This window comes from Silurus aristotelis (assembly GCF_946808225.1).
Source record: "Silurus aristotelis genome assembly, chromosome: 11".
Taxonomy (NCBI): Eukaryota; Metazoa; Chordata; class Actinopteri; order Siluriformes; family Siluridae; genus Silurus; species Silurus aristotelis.
In genome coordinates, this window is record NC_139584.1 from 9,721,308 (window position 1) to 9,741,859 (window position 20,552).

The window sequence follows — 20,552 nt, forward strand, 5'->3', positions numbered from 1 at the left end:
TAAAAATAATGTTGTTTGACTTTTCAAGAACAAATGATTATACTATAGTATATGATAAACAAAATATTCACCATACTTTTAGAATATGCATGACCAAATAAACATCATTAGGAACTGCCCTAAAGGGGGCACTAATATAACAATCGGGTATCACAGAGGAAGAGAATGGAGAAGAAATTTGCCCTTTCTAAGATGGCGGTAGAAAATTGCCCATACTAAGGTAACAGTATGAAATTGCCCTATTAAAGATGGCAATAGAAAGTTGCACTCTTAATAACGGTGGTATAAAACTGCCCCCTTTAAATAATGTAAAAAGTTGCCCTTATTAACATAACAGTAGACTATCATTGCAGTAGAAACGTGCCTTTACAGGTAGAAAGTTGAACTTTCTTCAAGTCAGTGGTAGAAATGATAACTTTTTCCAAGTCAGCGGCAGAAAGTTGCCCTCACAAAGATGGCGGCGCGGTTCTCCCGACTGTCCTCGGTCTTTGCTTTGATCCCGTTACGTAGAGACGCGCAGTGTTGTGGCTGAGAAGAAGTTGCAGCTCCGCGCACTGTCACATGAGCCAACTTTTCCCAGATTTGCAGGATTACTTGTTTGGACAAAGATGCTTGATTGAGGATTTCTTTTCATGGTTGCGTTTGGGGGCTGCTTTTTCTCCAGTCCATTCTCTCAGCTGAGGATTTGAGTCGTGCTACGGGAATGTGAAGCTCCTAGGGCGGATGGTGTAGCACTTACGGTCCATTTCCACCCGACACGGAGCTGGTGTGTGTGTGTATATGTATGTATGTATGTGCGCGCGAGCGCGCGCGCGCTCGCTTACTCTTACTAGTGTGTATAACTAGTGTGTATTTTTTTCATTCCCATGACATGACATGACGACCACACAGTCATAGCTGTAAAGCTGTACATTTATCCGGGGTTTTAAGTAGGCTAGGTGGCTAACTGGCTAACATGTTAGGTAGGTAGTTTAAGCTAACAGGCTAACAGATGTGGCTAACTGCTATCCAAAATGCTTCCTGTCTGCACTGGCTAAGTTTCCAGTTAACTGCTAAATGTTTTCTAATTATATCATCTGTACCATAACGAGAGTTCAGACCTTGAACCTGACCACAGTCACGAGCTTAATGTCAAAATATAAAACAGTGCACCATGAAATGTCTTCTGAGGAGCTAACTAGCTAAGTCCATACACGACCTGGTGAACAGTAAGTCTAGTAAACTTAAGCTCAATTGATCTATTTGGTACAAAAATGTGGTTTTGGAGATGATAGTTATGCTTCACGAACTGTCAGGAACTATTGTTCTTTGAGTGTTGTCATTTTCTGTGATGCACTGCTTCACTACTGTATTTGATTATTTAGAACCAGAATGATGAAGTCATGAAAAACACTGTAGATGTAATGTTTTAACACTTGCTATTGTCTGTTCAGCTCTTTTTCGGGGCAGATTTGTCTTCACATAGATGCATGTAATCTGTCTGGCATCCACAGGATCCCTGAGTCCATTCTATTAATAGATCAGTGTGCTGAAAGTGACATTAGAGTCATTAGTGTCTTTTCACATAAACTGAGTTGATTAAGCTTCTTCTTCTTCTTCTTTTACTTCTTCTTTCGGTTTCTACCATTAGGGATCATCCTTCTCCATCCCCCCCTGTCCTCTACATCTGCTTCTTTTAACCCAACTACCTGCATGTCTTCCCTCACCACAGGATCCCTGGTTGGATACTAAATGTAGATGTAAAGTGTGTGTAAATGGTGCACTAGGAAAACCCATCCGGGTGCAAAGTGTGTCCCTGATGATCTTGTTGATCAGCATAGGATGGATTTAGCATAGATCATGTCTGAATATAGGAAATATCTTCACTAGTAGTCCGGTCATGCACACCTCTAATACTCTGATCAATGATATTGGTATCGAATTAACAAGGGATTAACTGGATTAGGGCTGTTTTACATAGAACCGTCTTCACAATGCATGTTTATAGTTAAATTTTATGTTCTATTATAAAAAAAATTTTTTATGTAAATATAAATCTGTGCTAATATAAATTATTTGTTGCTTGCCATTTGTCCACATGTGTAGTGAGAACGCAATCAGCCTGAGATGTTTTGTTTTATGAACACAGATCCACATCATACTCCATCACCCTGCACTGCCTGTGGAAGTGTCACTCCCCTCCGTCGCCTGTTGTCATGGCGCCCAAGGACATCATGACCAATTCGCACGCCAAGTCCATCCTGAATGCCATGAACGCCTTAAGAAAGAGCAACACTCTGTGTGACATCACCCTGAGAGTGGAGAATACAGACTTTCCTGCCCACCGCATTGTGCTGGCTGCCTGTAGTGATTACTTCTGTGCCATGTTCACTAGTGAGGTAAATATAAAGGACAAACACGCCTGTTATGTTGTGCTGCATTGTAGTGTAGGTTTCATGCCACATTTTGTTTTTCTGTTTCACTCGTTCAAACCACTAGGGGAAGTCAAACCGCCTACAAAAAGTATAATAAAAGTGTAACTATATATATATATAGTGGTGGACAGTGACGAAGTAAATGTAAGTAGTTACTGTACTGTTTTTTTTGTTTGTGTATCTGTACTTAAGTATTTACATTGGGGGAGACTTTTACTTTAATCTCAAAGTCCAATATTTAACGTTTTACTCAGCTACATTTTGCAAAAATCAGTCGTTCTTTTTTTATTTATGAGTGGATAAAAACTTAACTGGTCAAACACGCAGTAAATTACCAATCAGGGTAGAGCACGCGTTCTGTTTTAAACTTGTTTTGATTGCTGATTGGCAGTGGTGAATTTGAACAGAGGCGACTTGGGCAGCCACACAGGGCGGCATCTTGCCGAGGCGGGTGTGTGGGGTTGGCTGTCACGAGGCGCCCACGTGAAAAAAAAATTTCATTTTATATAAAAATGATGGATTAAAAAAGGTCTAAACCCTAAGGAGCCCGAAGGGGGTAGAAAAGAAGTATGGGGGAAAATAAGGGTGTGTATGCAACTCTATATCTATAGTATAGGTTAATGCATTTAATGAAATGTATATCACTTGGGTTATACTTTGTTGCCTGCTAATTTATAGTATGTAGTTTATCATAATGTGTGCAGCAACAAAACATTTACAGCCTCACTAGTTTACTTGGATTGTAGTTAAACAGCACTTATTGATTTGGTTCCCTTTAATTGAGTTGATGTGATAAAGGATTTTTGTGATTGTACTAATTAGGTCCTGAACTGAGGTCAGTAATGGGGAATCTCCAGTGCAGCTTAAAAGGCTCATTTACAAGACATATATTATAAGGATATAAACATTGTATGTATCTTGTGGCTACAAATAGCCAAGGAGTTGTTTGGTTCTTGGTTCTGAGAGTTTGATAAATTGTGCACAATGGTGTGTATTTAATTGTGCAATATATGCATTTAGAGTGATATTTATACATGAAATGGAGCTCAGAAATGTACTGCTCTGAGAATATCTTACTCATACAATGATGGTAGCTGAAGCAGAGAAGAGCCTTTCAAAGCTGATACTAATCAATGGTGGAGACGTTGGGTGAAGGCATGCCCAGAGCTTCATTTAAGCCATAGCTGGTTGGTGGTATCTACTTAGCACGAACATACAGTTCAGCATCAGTTCAACAGCAAGCAGAACATTTTGAGAGTAATAGATGATGGGGAAAAACTCCTGACTCGATCTCCCCACAACACCTATGGCCTTATTTGCGTGATTCTGTTGAAAAAAAAAATCTGTTGATTATGTTTTGGGCTCATGATAATTAATTAGATATCAATCAGTGTTTCTCCTTAATATCATTCTATTAATAGATCAGTGTGCTGAAAGTAACATTAGAGTCTTTTCACATAAACTGTGTTGATGAAGCTGCTTCTTCTTCTTCTTCTTCTTCTTCTTTCAGCTTCTCCCATTAGGGGTCGCTATTAGGGGTCCTCTGCACATGTCCAAACCATCTCAATCGGGCCTCTCTTACTTTATCTTCAACACGTCCTACATGCGCTGTCCCTCTAATAAACATTTCTAATCCTGTCCATCCTCGTCACTCCCAACGAAAACCTCAACATCTTCAGCTCTGCTACCTCCAGCTCCACCTCCTGTCTTTTACTCAATGCCACTGTCTCTAAATCATACAACATCGCAGGTCTCACCACAGTCCTATAAACTTTCCCTTTCACTCTCACAGATACCCTTCTATCAGGAATCACTCCTGCTACTATTCTCCACCCACTCCACCCTGCCTGCACTCTTTTCTTTACTTCTCTAACACACTCTCCATTACTTTGCACTGTTGATCCCAGGTACCTGAACTCCTCCACCTTTTTCACATCTTCTTCCTGCAACCGCATCACTCCACTGCAACCCACCTCCCGCTCATTCACACATGTACTCTGTCTTACTCCTACTGACTTTCATTCCCCTTCTCTTCAGTGCGTACCTCCTGCTTTTCAGGTTTTTTCCACCTGCTCCCTACTCTCACCACAAATCACAATATCATCCGCAAACATCATAGTCCATGGAGACTCCTCGTCCGTCAACCTGTCCATCACCACTGCAAACAGGAAAGGGCTCAGAGCTGATCCTTGATGCAGTCCAACCTCCACTGTGAACCAGTCTGTCGTTCCTACTGCAAACATCACTGCTGTCACACTGTCCTCATACATGTCCTGCACCACCCTCACATACTTCTCTAACACACCTGACTTCTTCATACAATACCACAACTCCTCTCTCTGCACCCTGTCCTACCCTCTCTCTAAATCCACAAACACACAATGCAACTCCTTCTGACTTTATACTTCTCCATCAACATTCTCAAAGCAAATAATGTGTCTGTGGTGCTCTTCCTCAGCATGAAACCATACTGTTGCTCACAGACGGTCACCTCTTCTCTCAGCCTGGCTTCCACTACTCTTTTCCATAACTTCATGGTGTGACTGATCAACTTAATTCCCCTTTAGTTACTGCATGTCTGCGCATCTCCCTTATGCTTAAAGATCGGTACCAGCACACTCCATCTGCATTTCTCAGGCATCATTTCACCTTCAAAAATCTTGTTGAACAACTTGGTTAAAAACTCCACTGCCATCTCTCCTAAACATCTCCATTCTTCTACCGGTATGTCATCTGGTCCAACCGACTTTCCACCAGTCAACACATTTGCATCTCCATCCTTTATTGCTCTAACCTTTATTGCATCACATCCTTCCCAGCTCAGTCACTCTGCCTGGCCAATCTGTATAAATCCTTTTCTCCCTCCTTAGTGTCCAACTTCACATGCAGCTCCTCATATGCCTTTTCCTTGGCTTTCGCCACATCCCTCTTTACTTGCTGCCGCATCTCCTTGTACTCCTGCCTACTTTTCTTATCACTCTGTCGATCCCAATTCTGTTTTGCCAACCTCTTTCTCTTTTTGCTCTCCTGCACTTCCATATTTTACCACCACGTCTCTTTGTCTTCCTTTCTCTTTCCAAATGTCACACCAAGTACATTTCTAGATGTCTCCCTTATCACTTCTGCAGTAGTTGCCCAATCAATCAGCACCTCTTCACCACCACCGAGCCCCTGTCTGACCTCTTCCTTGAACCTCACACTACAATTTTCCTCCTTCAGTTTCTACCATCTTATTCTTCTTTTAGTCTTCACTCTCCTCCTCTTCTTCTTTACCTCCAAAGCCATTTACAGACCACCATCTGATGCTGTATAGCTACACTGTCCCCTGCCAACACCATACCTTCTCCAATCTCTTTCAGCTTTCTCTGCTGGCCAGAAGCACTTACCTACATTTACTACCGAAATTCTAATATTTGTTCAATTAAATTGTATTAATTTATTCCCAACAGTTTATCCTCTTCATTTTGTAGCGTTTCTCTTGGCTGCAGTGCTTCCAGTGCGTGCATGTGGATGTTAGTTTTTTGTCCAATCAGATTTCAGCCTTTATGTGCTGCCAGGTCAATCTAATCTGCCCAAATTCGACTGGCAAAACACGTCTGTAGCGCTCTGCACACATGAATACATCTGAGTTGGACTTTTTTATGCCCACAATGGCTGACGGAGAAAGAGAAATTAATTTGGTCTCGGAAATACTTTAAAATACATTTTGAAGAAAAGCTAGACATTGTGAGGAGAGGAGAGGTCGGCCTACCCCAAATCTAGCTAGCTTGTCTCAGCCCGGGAAAGGGTTTGTTCGCCGCTTTCAGGCCAGTGAATATGAGCGGTACTACTGGCTTACAGCCTCTGAGTAGTGAAGCAAATTATGACTATGCATCTCTAGTGAGTAGGTTGTAATTTATAAAAAAAAATTTGTTTTGGCATGTTATTAGACAAATATTGATTCTGACCTGCTCCAGATGATGTAGGTGGCACAGTTGCGGTTGTAATGTAGAGGTTTGGAGCTTGCTTTAGTAAAATTATATTCACCCTCAATATGTAAAATGCCTCTCTCTCTCTGTAATGCCATTTTTGTATTGCTGGTTTTTATAATTGCGACGTGATGGTGGTATTAAGAGGTGAACTAAGTCGGGTAAGTCCCCACTGAAGGCCCAGGTACCAAATCACTTGGGCATCATAAAATAGATGCAGGACACTGTATTTGCAATGTTATATTCTCATATCAATCATGTCCGAGTTCATTTGCACCCCTTTAAGCTGCCTAGTACCTTTAAATATAGTCAGAGCTAAAGGTATTCTGTCTTCCATAACAAAAGGTAGATTTTTATGATCTCTCTTTTGGGTGGTGATTGTATTATTTATAAATTTTTTATATTTTACTAGTGTTTAATGGGAAACATTTTAGACCTTCATGGCACCCCTAAGAACCTGAAGACACATAATGCGCTTGCTAAGATACAGGGTCTGGTTCAGACATCTCCTGCACAGACTGCAGTGTTTGGTTTCATTGTCCTTTACATCGAATGCACCCATCTGGTAGATTTAGATCCTGATTCAGAGTAACATTCTACGCAGGTGTAACAGCATAAAGAGCTTGCTAGTTATTTATTATATGATCAAGTTATTGAAATGAAATATCTTGCTAAAACATTTGCATATGGACGCTTTAGCGTCCATAGTGTTTGTTTATCAAATGACATGCAAAGTGCATGGGGCAACAAATATAGAAAACCACAGGTGAGTCATTAAAACAATATGAACACAGATGTCTGAGGGACTTTGTAGTATGATTAAATGCAGGAAGCCTGTAGAATAGTGGTTCAAGCTAATTTGTGGGGCATAGTTTTATACTTTGTCTAGTTGACCCACGTTTTAATAATTTCTCATTAATTTCAGAAACAATGCAGCCGCGGATTAAGGAGTTTGTAAGGGATATTAGTAAGGCATTATACCAAAGGTTTCAAACGTGTCGACATCATGCCCCACTCACCCACTTAAAAGTGGACAACCTCAGATTATTCCTTTCTTTTTAGTTGTAGTGTGGCTGTTATGATGTTATGTTTTATGTTGCGGAATATCCGAGTGATAATACAGTTCCTGTTCTCATTCATGCTATGTCTGTGATAATCCCCCAATCCCCCCTATTCTCTCTCTCTCTCTCTCGCTCTCGCTCTCGCTCTCTCCCTGGAAAGCACAATCTTCTATCATGATGTCTTTTCTGTGCTGGGTAACTTGGGTTCAAAAGCAGTGTGACCTGCAGTGTACAGAGGGCTACAGTCAAGAGTCTTTACACAAAAATACAATAATTGTCTTCTAACAGTGTTACCACTGATTATTTGTAAAATAATATTTAAACAATATTTTTATTAGCAGTCATAGATCGTATGCAGGGACTTGTATTAGTATAGAAACAATAACCAGCCCATGATGATAAACGTATTGTTTGTTACAGCTGGAATTACACAAAAATAATACCCCTTCAAACACAAAATTCTTTGACCAATCAAAACGAATAATGCATCTGTTCTTCGGTATAAGTTGTTGTACTGTAAATTCTAACAACCGCCCTCTCTTCTTTTTCACTTCTAGCTGGCAGAGAAAGGGAAGTCCTTTGTGGACATTCAGGGTCTTACAGCCTCCACCATGGAGATCCTACTGGACTTTGTTTACACAGAGACGGTGTTGGTTACGGTAGAAAATGTGCAGGAGCTGCTTCCTGCTGCCTGCCTGCTCCAGCTTAAAGGTAAACACTCACAAAATGGCTTCCTGAGAGAATGTGACAGGAACATTGCCCACCACACATACCTTTGGTTATGCTGCTGATGCTTCTACCTGTCGGTACAAGACTACTCGGTTCAGTTAAAACCATGTTAGGCAGAACTTATAATCGCCTTTTCTGCCTAACTGCATGCACCAGATGTAGAAATATAAACAGGTTTTATAGCAATCTAAACATGCACTGAGGGGAATGGCAACATTAGACTGGAGATATAGACAAGGCTTTTTCCATCCACAGAAGAAGTAATTTGTATTGTAATCTGTTGAATTTTTTTATTGTCTGTTTTAGATTTGATTTAATGCAGAATGTAATCTATGAAAATGTCAGATTGTGCAGCGGACTGATCTCCTAAGCAACATATAGTAGAGTACAGTTATGAAGATTAATGTTTCATATGTACAGACCCATAATAATACAAGTAGTCCCAGACTTACGATGGAGATGCTTTACCATCATAACTTAAAAATATTGTTACAGTACATAATTTTGCGCACCAGCAATTTACAGTACCCTAATTAATAAAAACGTTACAAAATATCCAGATGCATCTCAATAAATTAGAAAATCATTTAAAAGACTGTTATATTTCAAGTGTTTATTTCCTTTCATTTTGATTACAATGAACAAAAACCCACTAATTTACTATCTCAAAAAATCTAAATACTTCATAAGACCAAGAAAATGATTTTTTTAGTGAATTGTTGGCCTTCTGAAGAGTGTGTATATTTACTGTATATGTACTCAATACTTGGTAGTGGCTCCTTTTGCTTTAATTACTGCCTCAGTTCGGCGTGGCTTGGAGGTGATCAGTCTGTGGCACTGCTGAGGTGGAATGGAAGCCCAGGTTTCTTTGACAGTGGCCTTCAGTTCATCTGGACAATGCCTCATAGATTCTCTATGGGGTTCAGGTCTGGTGAATTTTCTGACCAGTCAAGCACACCAACACTATGGTCATTTAACCAACCTTTGGTGCTTTTAGCAGTGTGGGCAGGGGCCAAATCCTGCTGGAAAATGAATTCAGCATCTCCATAAAGCTGGTCAGCAGAGGGAAGCATGAAGTGCTCTAAAACTTCCTGGTAGATAGCTGTGATGACCTTGGACTTGATAAAACGCAGTAGACCAACACCAGCAGATGACCCGACTCCCCAAACCACCACTGACAGCAAACCTTACACTGGACCTCAAGCTACTTGGATTCTGTGAATCTCCTCTCTTCCTTCAGACTCTGGGACCTTGATATCCAAATTTTTTGTTCTCTGCCCTGGTAAGACACCTCTGACGTTGTCTCTGGTTCAGGAGTGGCTTGACACAAGGAATGCGTCAGTTGTAGCCCATGGATACGGCTGTGTGTGGTGGCTTTTGAAGCACTGACTCCAGCTGCAGTCCACTCTTTGTAAATCTCCCCAAATTCTTGAATTGGGCTTTGTTTCAACTTTTTCTACCACATTTTTTCCTTCCATTCAACTTTCCAATAATGTGCTTGTATACATGACCTTTTATGTCTTACCCTCCATGTTCAGGGTGTCGATCGTCTTCTGGACAACTGTCAAGTCAGCAGTCTTCCCCCATGATTGTGTAGCCTGAACCAGACTGAGACAGCATTTAAAGGCTCAGAAATCCATTGCAGGTGTTTTGAGTTAATTAGCTGATTAGAGTTTGACACCACGAGACTCCAATATTGAACTTTTTCACAATATTCTCATTTTCTGAGATGCTGAATTTTGGGTTTTCATTAGCTATAAGCCATAATCATCAAAATTAAAAGAAATAAACACGTGAAACACATCAGTCTGTGTGTGATGCATCTATATAATATACTTGTTTCACTTTTTAAATTACTAAAATGTATGTATTTGGCAACATACATATGTGCTCGGTTTAAGGGCGGAGCAGGAAGCGCCTTGTTTCAGTGTCCCACGACCAGCGACTCGGATTAAAAAAAAGGAGAAAGACAAAAGCTAAAACTGGGCTTTGAAACATCAAAAACACAGAAAAAAAATATGTGCTCTAACACCGGGAAAAACTGAACTCTTTCGACCGCTGGCGAGAAATTTACGTTTTTTTTGCATCACTATCGTCATAAAAATGAAAAAAAAAAAATACTAACAAATACTAATAATAACTTTTTGCAACTACACGACCAAGCGCAATGCAGCCTGGTTTAAATGCAGCAGCAGTGCACATGCATTTAAAGCTTTCTTGTCTTTGAAGCCTCTTATGTCCTTATTTACACCTGGAAAATAATCATTTTCTCTATACAGCACATTAAAGCCAAAGCATTCCTGTTTGTCAGGTTTCCAACAGGAAATGTAAAATGTTTCATGATTTTATAGACAGCAAGTTTAAACACTCAGTTCCTCTTACTTTAGTTATATTTACATGAGCAGACCAGTGGGTTTGAAGGCGACATGAGAGGTTTTAAAATGTAGTACAAACAGTAACTATAACAGGAAAACCGGTTGGTGTTAGTACTTAGTAATTGTCTAGAGTATTACATGTGTCCAGTTTTTTTGGCTAAACTACACTAGTGCAGCTTGTTGCGATGGAAAATAAGACTAAAATAGCATTTGTTCATTTGCATGTAGTTGCCTGAATGTAATTCCGAGTAACATCCAAAAGTATTAGCACTCATAATCCATCGTCAATATTTCTAAAATTTATTGTATTTAATTCTTTCCGGACCTCTTTTGTAAATCAACTGGTCCTATATGAGGTTGTGACCCCTACTTTGGAAAACCCTGGTATAAAGGTTAAAGGAGAACTGACAGTGACTTTGTCACGTTTTATTATAATCTGCCAACTACTGCTATGTTTTGGAACAGATTAGCAGTGGTAGCCACAATTCTATGTATTAGCAAACCATTTTGATACAATTTTATCTGAAAAATTGGAAAAAAAAATTGTCTGAAAAATGACATCTGTTTGCTAATTGTAATTTGTATAGTAGATTTATCACTACTAATGAACACAATATAAAAAATTCTGTAAAGCTGCTTTGGGACAATGTCTGTTGTGAAAAGCGCTATAGAAATAAACTTGACTTGACAATACAAAGCCGAGTGCTTAAAGGTGCGTTTTGTGTGTACAGTCCTCTGTGTTTTGTACTGTTAATCCCAGCATCTTCAACACTTGGCAGTGTTGAAAAGGAATCAAATTAATTTTGTTGTTTTTGTTCTGGGTATATTGTACACTAATCAGAATGTGTACTCCCTGTCTGCCTTAATTGAAATATCTTACTCATTAATGAAGTTATCTAAACAGCTTATCATGTGGCAGTAGCTCAATGCATAAAATTAGACACCATGCAGATCAAGAGCCTTCAAACTGTAGGTTTGCATCAAGCAACATTATTTATGACTGAGATGACAGGAAGGTTTTTTAGTTTACAAGCAGAGAAGCAGCTCACACAACATACCAAACTTTGAGGCAGATGGGCTGCACATGCATAAGACCACACTGAGTTCCAGCCAGGATGAAAAACAAATGCTCACTGAAACTGAGTCTTTAAGCATGATAAGAGCAGCAGGTCCTGTCTAGTTTTAGTGAATGTGTATATTTGAGTTTTTTCATTTTTATCTGAATACTCCAAAAATGGATGTGTAACAACTAAAACAAGCCAAGAAGCCATTAATTCTCATTTCTACTATATATATATATATATATATATATATATATATATATATATATATATATATATATATATATATATATATATATATATATATATAGCTGACCCAGTACACAGTGAAATGAGACAACGTTCCAATAAAGACTTTTACATTTTTGTGTGCTATTGGCTATATAAGATTTTCAGGGACGTTTTTGATGAGGTTCTGCCATGTTAAAGGGAAAAGGGCAGACACATGGTCCTCATCTGCTCGCTGGAGGTGATCTGTTTGCACAAAGCTTTTTGTTGTTCTGAAGCACAGGGGGATTCTGCATGATGGAGAAAAGCACAAGCCTGTGCTTGTAAGCAAACAACAGGAAATGACCTACTGCAAGCTTTCATTACTGTTTAAGTGCAGTTTGTGTGTGTCAAAATAGTTTGCCTTTTTTGTGGAATTATTCTGTTAATTTCACATGGAATAATTATATTTGATTAAGTTTAGTCACAGTGAAGTCGTACACAGTATCACTTATCATTTGAACACCATTTGAAATGCACAAAGTATTATTATTTTTATTTCTACATTTGTACAAGTACATAATGGCTGCTACAAGCAGCCTTGGTTAGTTAAGAGTAATTTGGCACTTGCACTTATCTTCTGTTGATTTAGTTTTTCCTTGGAAAGTCCTCCCAAGTTTATATTACATTACATTTGCATTTAGGGCATTTGGCAGACGCTCTTATTCAGAGCGACTTACAGCAAGGGAGGGTTAAGGGCATTGCTCAAGGGCCCAGCAGTGACCGCTCGGTGGTGGTGGGATTTAAACCTGTGACCTTCCGATCCAAATTCCAATGCCTTAAACACTGAGCGACCACCTCTAGTTTACTTGTGTAAATACTACACACAATGAATGATGCATTTGTTTTATTTTTATATACTCCCAGCCTGGGTATATTGTGTTATGGACTTTCTTATTGACGCTAAGTTTCTATTGGTTTGCCTGCTCTGCCCAGAATAGGGCTTCAGTTACTCATGGTTATTTGGATTTAAGTACATGTGCCTAATAGTAATTGAACACTATATAAATGATTAAAGTCTTGGCTTTTTCATTCTTACTATCTTATTTTTAAATACTGCATATATATTTTTTCTTTCTCCCTCTTCAGGGGTGAAGAGGGCATGTTGCGATTTTCTCAACAGTCAGCTAGACCCATCCAACTGTCTGGGCATCCGAGACTTTGCAGATACGCACAACTGTGTGGACCTGATGCAGGCGGCAGAGCTTTTTTCACAGAAGCACTTTTCCGAGGTGGTGCAACATGAAGAGTTCATGCTTCTCAGTCAAAGTGAAGTGGAAAAGCTTATCAAATGTGATGAGATTCAGGTAGGGCAAATTCAAGATAAGCAAGTATGGCAGACCCCAGCTACACCTTCTGTGTTAATGTTAATCATACTTATTTTCCCACCCTTAGAATTAGCCACAACAAGCTAATCTGTCACAAACTTTGTAAAAACTGTTTTGCATCCATTCAATATGCAGTACTTGTGTTTGGCCTACATATGGATAAACTCTGCTAATATTGTTGGGGAAAATAGAACTTCCTGCTCAGTGGCTTACTGTTCAGTTTATTTAATTATGCACAGCTCTGAGCTTTTCATCATAGAGAAGAATAGTGGTTAGGCATAGTGGAACTGTTTGTTTGGAGGCAGGATTTTTCATTATCTGTTCAGAGGCTGTAAGTCAGTTATGAAGGTTGAGACATCATTTGATCTGGCACGCACTTGCTTCATTACGAACCGCACACGTGAAGCCAGTTCAGGCCAGTTTAACAGTGTTGGGTGGTGGAGGAGGTCCACAAGTTTAAATTTGTCTTGTTATAAAAATTCAAACATGAAAATTAAGCGTGAGCCTGTTTTATATTTATTGAATACCCCCTGTGTTGTTTAACCAATTTCTCTGTCACAAAGTGCTAACACATTTAACTGCTAATTTATTTTACTTAACACATTGTCTTACTCTCAGATGAAAGCATCAATATAACCACCTGTACAAGATTTATAACTTTTTACTTCAAAATCTTTTGTTTTTCATAGCATTTCTAAAGCATATATTTTACAGCCAAAGCGCATTTGACTTGTGGGTTTCTAATGCTCTGTACTGCCTTGTATTAAGGTCTGACCCTTTATCGGTTTCACGTGTTCCACATTCCTCAGGTAACTTTGAGGGCTAGGCAGTAATATTAGACAGAGTTTTTTTTTTTTTTTTTTTTTTTTTTTTTTAAATAATAAAAGAATGTTCCTCTCAGCTTTGTTGGTACATTTACTTTAATTTGGTGTGTGTGTGTGTGTGTGTGTGTGTGTGTGTGTGTGTTAGGTGGACTCTGAGGAGCCAGTGTTTGAGGCGGTCTTAAATTGGGTAAAGCACAATAGGAAGGAACGAGAGCCATATCTGGCGGACATGCTGGAGTTTGTGCGCATGCCTCTACTCACGCCACGCTACATCACTGACGTTATTGACTCCGAGGTCAGATTCTCTGCATGTGGTTTTCGACTCCGCTAGTTCCTGCTGTTTTATGTTAGTGTCTAGTGGTTCCTGGTGAAAGTCTATAGAGAGTACACATTATACATTCCTAAAGTGAATATTGTTTGATATAAAGATCTGATATTGCTCTCCCCTCCTAATCACCTCATGCCTACATCAAGTCCTAATCAATTGCAACAGGGAAAAGTTCACCAAGCAGAGTTTTCTTTATTCGCTTTTATTTTCACGCCGGGGATCATTTACAGTTTCGCGGTTTGGTACGCCTTTCCACGTGAAGTCCACTAGCTCCCACTCGCGGATCAGCACACTTTCCCTCATTAGCACCCACTCGAGTGCACCCGCTTATTCACCATTCGGCGACCCTCTGCTCTTCTCTGCTTAGTGTCTCTCTCTCTCTCCGAGGCTGGTGTCTTTCTCCTCTTTATTGGCATCACCGGACTGAAACCGAGCGCACTGGTTAGTTTTATCAGCTGCAGGTGTTTCCTACCGCTCGTTCCGTCCAGCTCCGCCCTCCACTCGCTCACCGCTGGCACATATATATATATATACACATATACCGTTTTATTTAATATTTTAGTAAATGCCTAGTAGTTGTAATTACATTTAGGGCTGCAGCTATGGATTTTTTTAGTAACCGAGTATTTATCCGATTATTCCTTTGAATAATGGCGTAATCGGATAAGAAGAGCAATACTAAAGAGAGATTTAAGAGCAATACTAAATATACAAAATAAAATAAGACGGGTCTCTTTATAAAAAAAAAAAAAAAAAAGTATTCAGTTTCCCTTATTGAATAAATTTATATTTGTATTGTTGAAATTGCATACAAGAATATCTGTGAAAAACCCATTTAGTACATTTCATTGCCATATTACATTAAAATGCAAATATAATATATAAAACAATCAAAAGAGATTTCAAATTACTTTAAGAATAAAAGGCAAACACACTGTATGATGTTTAAGTTTGAAATGATCCCAAACTATGGAAAAGCTGGTGGTGCGTCAGTAATAATGGTCCGGGGGGAAACACTGCTTTGTGTGTAGTTAAATGTACTAAATGAAGCATCAAAGCAAATTATTTGCCTAAGTGCTTTTTTCTTTTCTTTTTTTTATTCGAATTACTCAAGTTACTCAAGAAATTGTTTCAGGTCTAATTACAATTACATTCAATGATTACACCCAGACATACACCTGCAATGACATGTGACTAGTTGTGTGAATAGTTAAATGTTTGTTTGTTTGTTTGTTTGTTTAAATGGCAATTAAACTTTTTTTTTTTTTCTCTTTTCTCCCCCAAAGCCACTTATACGTTGTAGCCTAGCCTGTCGGGACCTTGTGGATGAAGCCAAGAAGTTTCACCTGAGGCCTGAGTTACGCAGTGAGATGCAGGGGCCTCGAACACAACCCAGACTAGGTCTGCTTCTTTACTCAGTTCTGCATCATTCAATAGATATTTTTGTCATGCTGTAATATTAAGATTGTCCTTCACTAGATCTAATTGACGTGGTTCAAACATGTTCCAGCATAGAGAAGTTTGAATGACTTGCACCTCATCCACAGTGAACACTGTGAATCCGACTGTGTTCCCGGCCTTCTCTTCCAACATCAGTGCCTGTCCTCAATAACTCTGTTTAAGGCTGAATGAGCATAAAAATATCCATAGGTTGTAATGACTTCATAAGAGACTCATAAGAGATCTAAAATGGAATGTTTCACAAGCACTCGGGTGTCCACATACTTATGGCCATATAATGTATTTTTGTAGTCATGTAATATGTAAGGTAAAATGCATTATCAACCCTGATATTTTCAGATTCAAATAGTTTTCCTGAAACTAAATCAAATTAATTGGTTTCAGGTGCCAAAGAAGTGCTGTTGGTGATCGGTGGATTTGGCAGTCAGCAGTCACCCATTGATGTCGTAGAGAAATATGATCCCAAAACCCAAGAGTGGAGTTTTCTACCAGTAAGTGATTAGTTAGGACTGTTTACTGCTTATATCCATTACATCATGCAATAGATAGTTAAAAAAAAAAAAAAAAAAAAAAAAAAAAAAAAGAATTTGTTCCAGGGTTTTTAATGTAGAATCAACATAAATATATTAGAGGATTCAAAACATGCCCAGATGTATAGTTAAAGCATTACAGTTGTCATAAAACCTTAGGCTAGTTTAAAACATTCCACACTGTGTTTTCTCACATGGGAAGTGCATGCCGGAGGGCGGAGCCGTGGTCATATGATCCACTATTATCTTTTCATTGCTATGTGTGCTGCATTTCCTGAGTATCTGGAGGTTCAAGGTCTGGGGGATGGGAGAGGTTAAAAAAAATGTTTATTTGTCTGAGAAACCGTCCATGTTTTACAATACAATTTCACATTAGGGAACAGAATGATTTTAAATGATGGGATTGCATCAGCTTCACATTAAATAGGCTGGAATTGTACACAGTTGAAAAGTATTGAGGACCTTTTATGATTGGAATATTGATATCCTTGAATTACGAGTAATCTTATGAACACAAACCCACAAGGCAGGTGTGATAGCGGAGTCAAAAAGGCTTTAATGTGCTGTTTATAAAACAAACACAATGTCTTCCATCCATAAAAGCAAAAAATGTTCTAACATTGGATGTCTGATTTAGGATTTAGGAAAATTGAAAAATGGACTTGTGTATAATTTGAAAATTGTTGTTAAGCCATGTTTTATTTCTCTCATGTTATATAGACTGCCCCAGTGATTAGTCAGGACAAAAAAAATTTTACAATTACAACAGCCAATCATTAGACTTTTTCGTTTTTCCAGAACATTGCACGAAAACGTCGCTACGTCGCCACTGTTGCCCTCAATGACCGCGTATATGTGATCGGAGGCTATGATGGTCGCTCACGTCTCAGTTCAGTCGAGTGTTTGGACTACACAGCAGATGAAGACGGAGTTTGGTACACCGTCGCCACAATGAACGTTCGACGAGGTCTGGCAGGAGCAACTACGTTAGGAGGTGCATTCATTTTCATGCTTGATAAACCATTTTACGTTCAGGCAATATGTTTAAATACATACAGTTACACTGGAGTGTAGAAGTGAAACAAGTTCAAATTCGTTTGGTAAATCGAGTCGTTAGACCTGCCTACAAAGCACGTTTTATGAGTTTCTAATTGCCACATGAAATGTTAGTCTGTGGATTGCGCAAAGCGTTTTATGTGGTGTATCCACCATAGAACCATCTTTTGTTATTTGCACAAATAAAGAAACACACACAATGATGTCTAGAGCTGCCTGATTCCAGTTAATCGCATAAGTGTGTGTGTGTGTAATATTCCTTATAACTTAAAGCGATAACATTTGCTTCGGTTTAGAGACTCTTAAACATATAGAGAAAATGTTACTGCTTTTGTAATTCATAATCAAATTATATAACCTAACCATGTTTCCTTTTCAGACATGATTTATGTGGCTGGGGGTTTTGACGGCAGTCGGCGGCACACCAGCATGGAGAGATACGACCCAAACATTGACCAGTGGAGCATGCTGGGTGATATGCAGACAGCTAGAGAAGGAGCTGGGCTTGTAGTGGCCAGTGGACTCATCTATTGCTTGGGTTTGTGTTCACAGCTCAATCTGCACAATAATTCACCTAGCATATCATTAGAGATAAAATGGGAAAAGTAAAAGCTCATCACTTACATTAACTAAAGTCTTCAGTAACAGAAGCATTCAAAAGTAGTATATTGAAAGGATTACATTTTTACATGATTACTGGGCACATACAAGACAAAAATGTATTTATGAATGCTATTGCTGTTATGTAATAACAGGAGGTTACGATGGTTTGAACATCCTTAATTCAGTGGAACGCTATGACCCACACACTGGTCACTGGACCAGCGTCACTCCAATGGCCAACAAACGTTCAGGTTTGCAATTATGGATTTTTTTTTTTTTTTTTTACATTTCATTTGTTACAACACTTACTAGATCATTGTATTGCTTGTTTCCTGTGTTGCAGGTGCCGGGGTAGCTCTGCTAAATGACCACATTTACGTAGTTGGAGGCTTTGATGGTACGGCTCACCTGTCCTCTGTAGAAGTATACAATATCCGGACAGACTATTGGACAACTGTGGCACCCATGACTACTCCGCGGTGCTACGTTGGAGCCACCGTACTTCGGGGACGACTGTATGCAATTGCTGGGTAAGGTCTATGATTATTTCCTTATATATGATTATATTTGTTTATATGCCTGACATCCCAAAAAAATCTGAATGTGTAGGATATAATGCACAGTAATAGAGTTTTAGTAGACAAACACTCCACACATAATGCACACAATAGTACAAATGCAGCTTAGACTGTAATTACAACTATATATATATAATTTACATTGCAGGGTTTTATTAATGAATTTATGTACGGGTATCGTTTTTGTACATATAGGACAAATACAGTCTAAATAAACATCGCTTGCATGATTTTTTCCTCTACCTCATTGACAGATATGATGGCAACTCCCTGCTCAGCAGTATTGAGTGTTACGATCCTGTACTGGACAGCTGGGAGGTAGTGACCTCCATGGCTACACAGCGCTGTGATGCAGGAGTTTGTGTGCTCAGAGAAAAATGATCTGCCAGACACTAAACATGCAAAGACTGGATTGGTTTTTTGAGTACTGATTGGCAGCTAACGCCTGTGACTGGTTTACCTTTTTTTTTTTTTTTTTTTTTGCTATGACTATGTGCCACGTGTATTAGCATGGAAGAGGAAGCAACCTGGAAACACAGATCACATGAACACCACTTTTCCTTGTTATGCTGTCATTTTAAATTCAGACTTTCGTTGTGTCGCCGTGTTTATAATGGGCACACTGTCTTGTCTGCCAAAATGTCTGCACTCTTCAGCGATTACCCTGTGGTCCTGTTCTCTGTCTGAGGTTATCCTTTGAGGCTCATGTGGATGAAGTCGAAAAAAGTGCAATATTTTAAACTACTGATGTGTTAAAAGACTACAAATGCAGAACACTACTATAATGTGTGCTTCAGCGGTTGCTGCTTTTATACCTTATTGCCCTTGTGGCCAAATATTTCAGCGTTACACCACATGCCTCCTGGCTTTGCTACATAGGAGTACAAGGTTTGATTGAAAATGTGGTCATGTTAGGATTGTAAAGAAAGAGGTCTCTGATTTTGTGACTGGAACATGTACAAGATTTCCATGTTGGCACCAATGTCTTTAATGTCCTTTCCTGCTTTCTAAGTCTCCTAGCTTGTACTAAGAGTAAGAACCCTATTTATTGCCTCATGTTTAAAGGTACAGTAAGTAGTAATAAATGTTAAGAAAATGACATTAACACTAGTAAAAGTGTTTGGGTTTTTTTCTTTAATGAAGGATGTTTCAAGCCTTTTTACAGTTATGTAACCAGCCTTTTCGTGAGCTAAGATGCCTGAAATTAATAATAATAAAAAAATATGGGGTGGGAAGGAGGAGTTACTTGGTGTACCTTTAAATCATCAGGATTGCAATACAGTGAACACAGTTATGTATGTATTAAGCAGTTTTTTTTTTCCATTTCCAGTGCTTTTAAATGTGAATCTGAAAGAATGTATGGATTTACTTAAATGTTCGTTTAACCCAGAATCTTGACTATCCGTTAATTATTTGCATTATAAAGTATGCTCATTTTTATGAGTGGCCAATAGCATTTGCTGTTGTGATGTTTTGCATTATGTATGGTGCCAGGACTGACATTATTGTAAGTTGAATAGTTTACTACCAAGTGTAATAAATGTCTTTCATCTCATCGGTTGGCTCTCCATCACCAACATCCAGAGGCAGCTAACATGTCTGAATGATAGATCAAACTGTATTACTAATTCATAAAGTAAAAAGATGGAATTGTGGTCTCGATTAAAGCTAAGACATTCTAGATTCATTTTGGTAAAAAAGTTTTTGCGAATAGTGACATCACATGATTGTCAACCTGCACAAATTCCAACCTCACTGAAAATAAAGGACCTGATTTTTTTTTTTTCCCTCAAAAAATGTATATGTGAAAATGGAATAGTATGTGGGAAGATGCCATGTATGCTGATGCAGTGATGGAAGATACTGAAGAAGCTTATAATTGTACAAACACATCATTACAGGACGAATACTCAAAAGGTGTTAAATGCTTTCCCACAAGTGACTAAAAAAAATTTTTCTAAACTTTTCT

The 20,552-nt window shown here is 38.8% G+C and overlaps 1 protein-coding gene across 5 annotated transcripts; it reads left to right on the top strand.

The window, feature by feature from the left end:
• The first annotated feature begins 27 nt into the window (after positions 1-27).
• klhl12 (kelch-like family member 12) lies at positions 28-20,129 on the top strand. 5 transcript variants are annotated; one of them, XM_083555382.1, is made up of 12 exons: positions 28-220; positions 2,129-2,378; positions 8,001-8,154; positions 12,965-13,182; positions 14,173-14,322; positions 15,642-15,756; positions 16,201-16,307; positions 17,145-17,340; positions 17,782-17,940; positions 18,158-18,256; positions 18,349-18,535; positions 18,838-20,129. In XM_083555382.1, the coding sequence occupies exons 2-12, from the start codon at positions 2,196-2,198 to the stop codon at positions 18,962-18,964; spliced, it is 1,695 nt and encodes a 564-aa protein (XP_083411508.1). In that variant the 5' UTR covers positions 28-220; positions 2,129-2,195; the 3' UTR covers positions 18,965-20,129. The 5 variants fall into 5 exon arrangements, with proteins under 5 accessions (XP_083411508.1, XP_083411510.1, XP_083411506.1 ...); XM_083555384.1 differs by lacking the exon at positions 28-220 and adding an exon at positions 274-766 and having other exon boundaries at positions 12,965-13,107; XM_083555380.1 differs by lacking the exon at positions 28-220 and adding an exon at positions 277-766.
• The last annotated feature ends 423 nt before the right edge of the window (positions 20,130-20,552 follow it).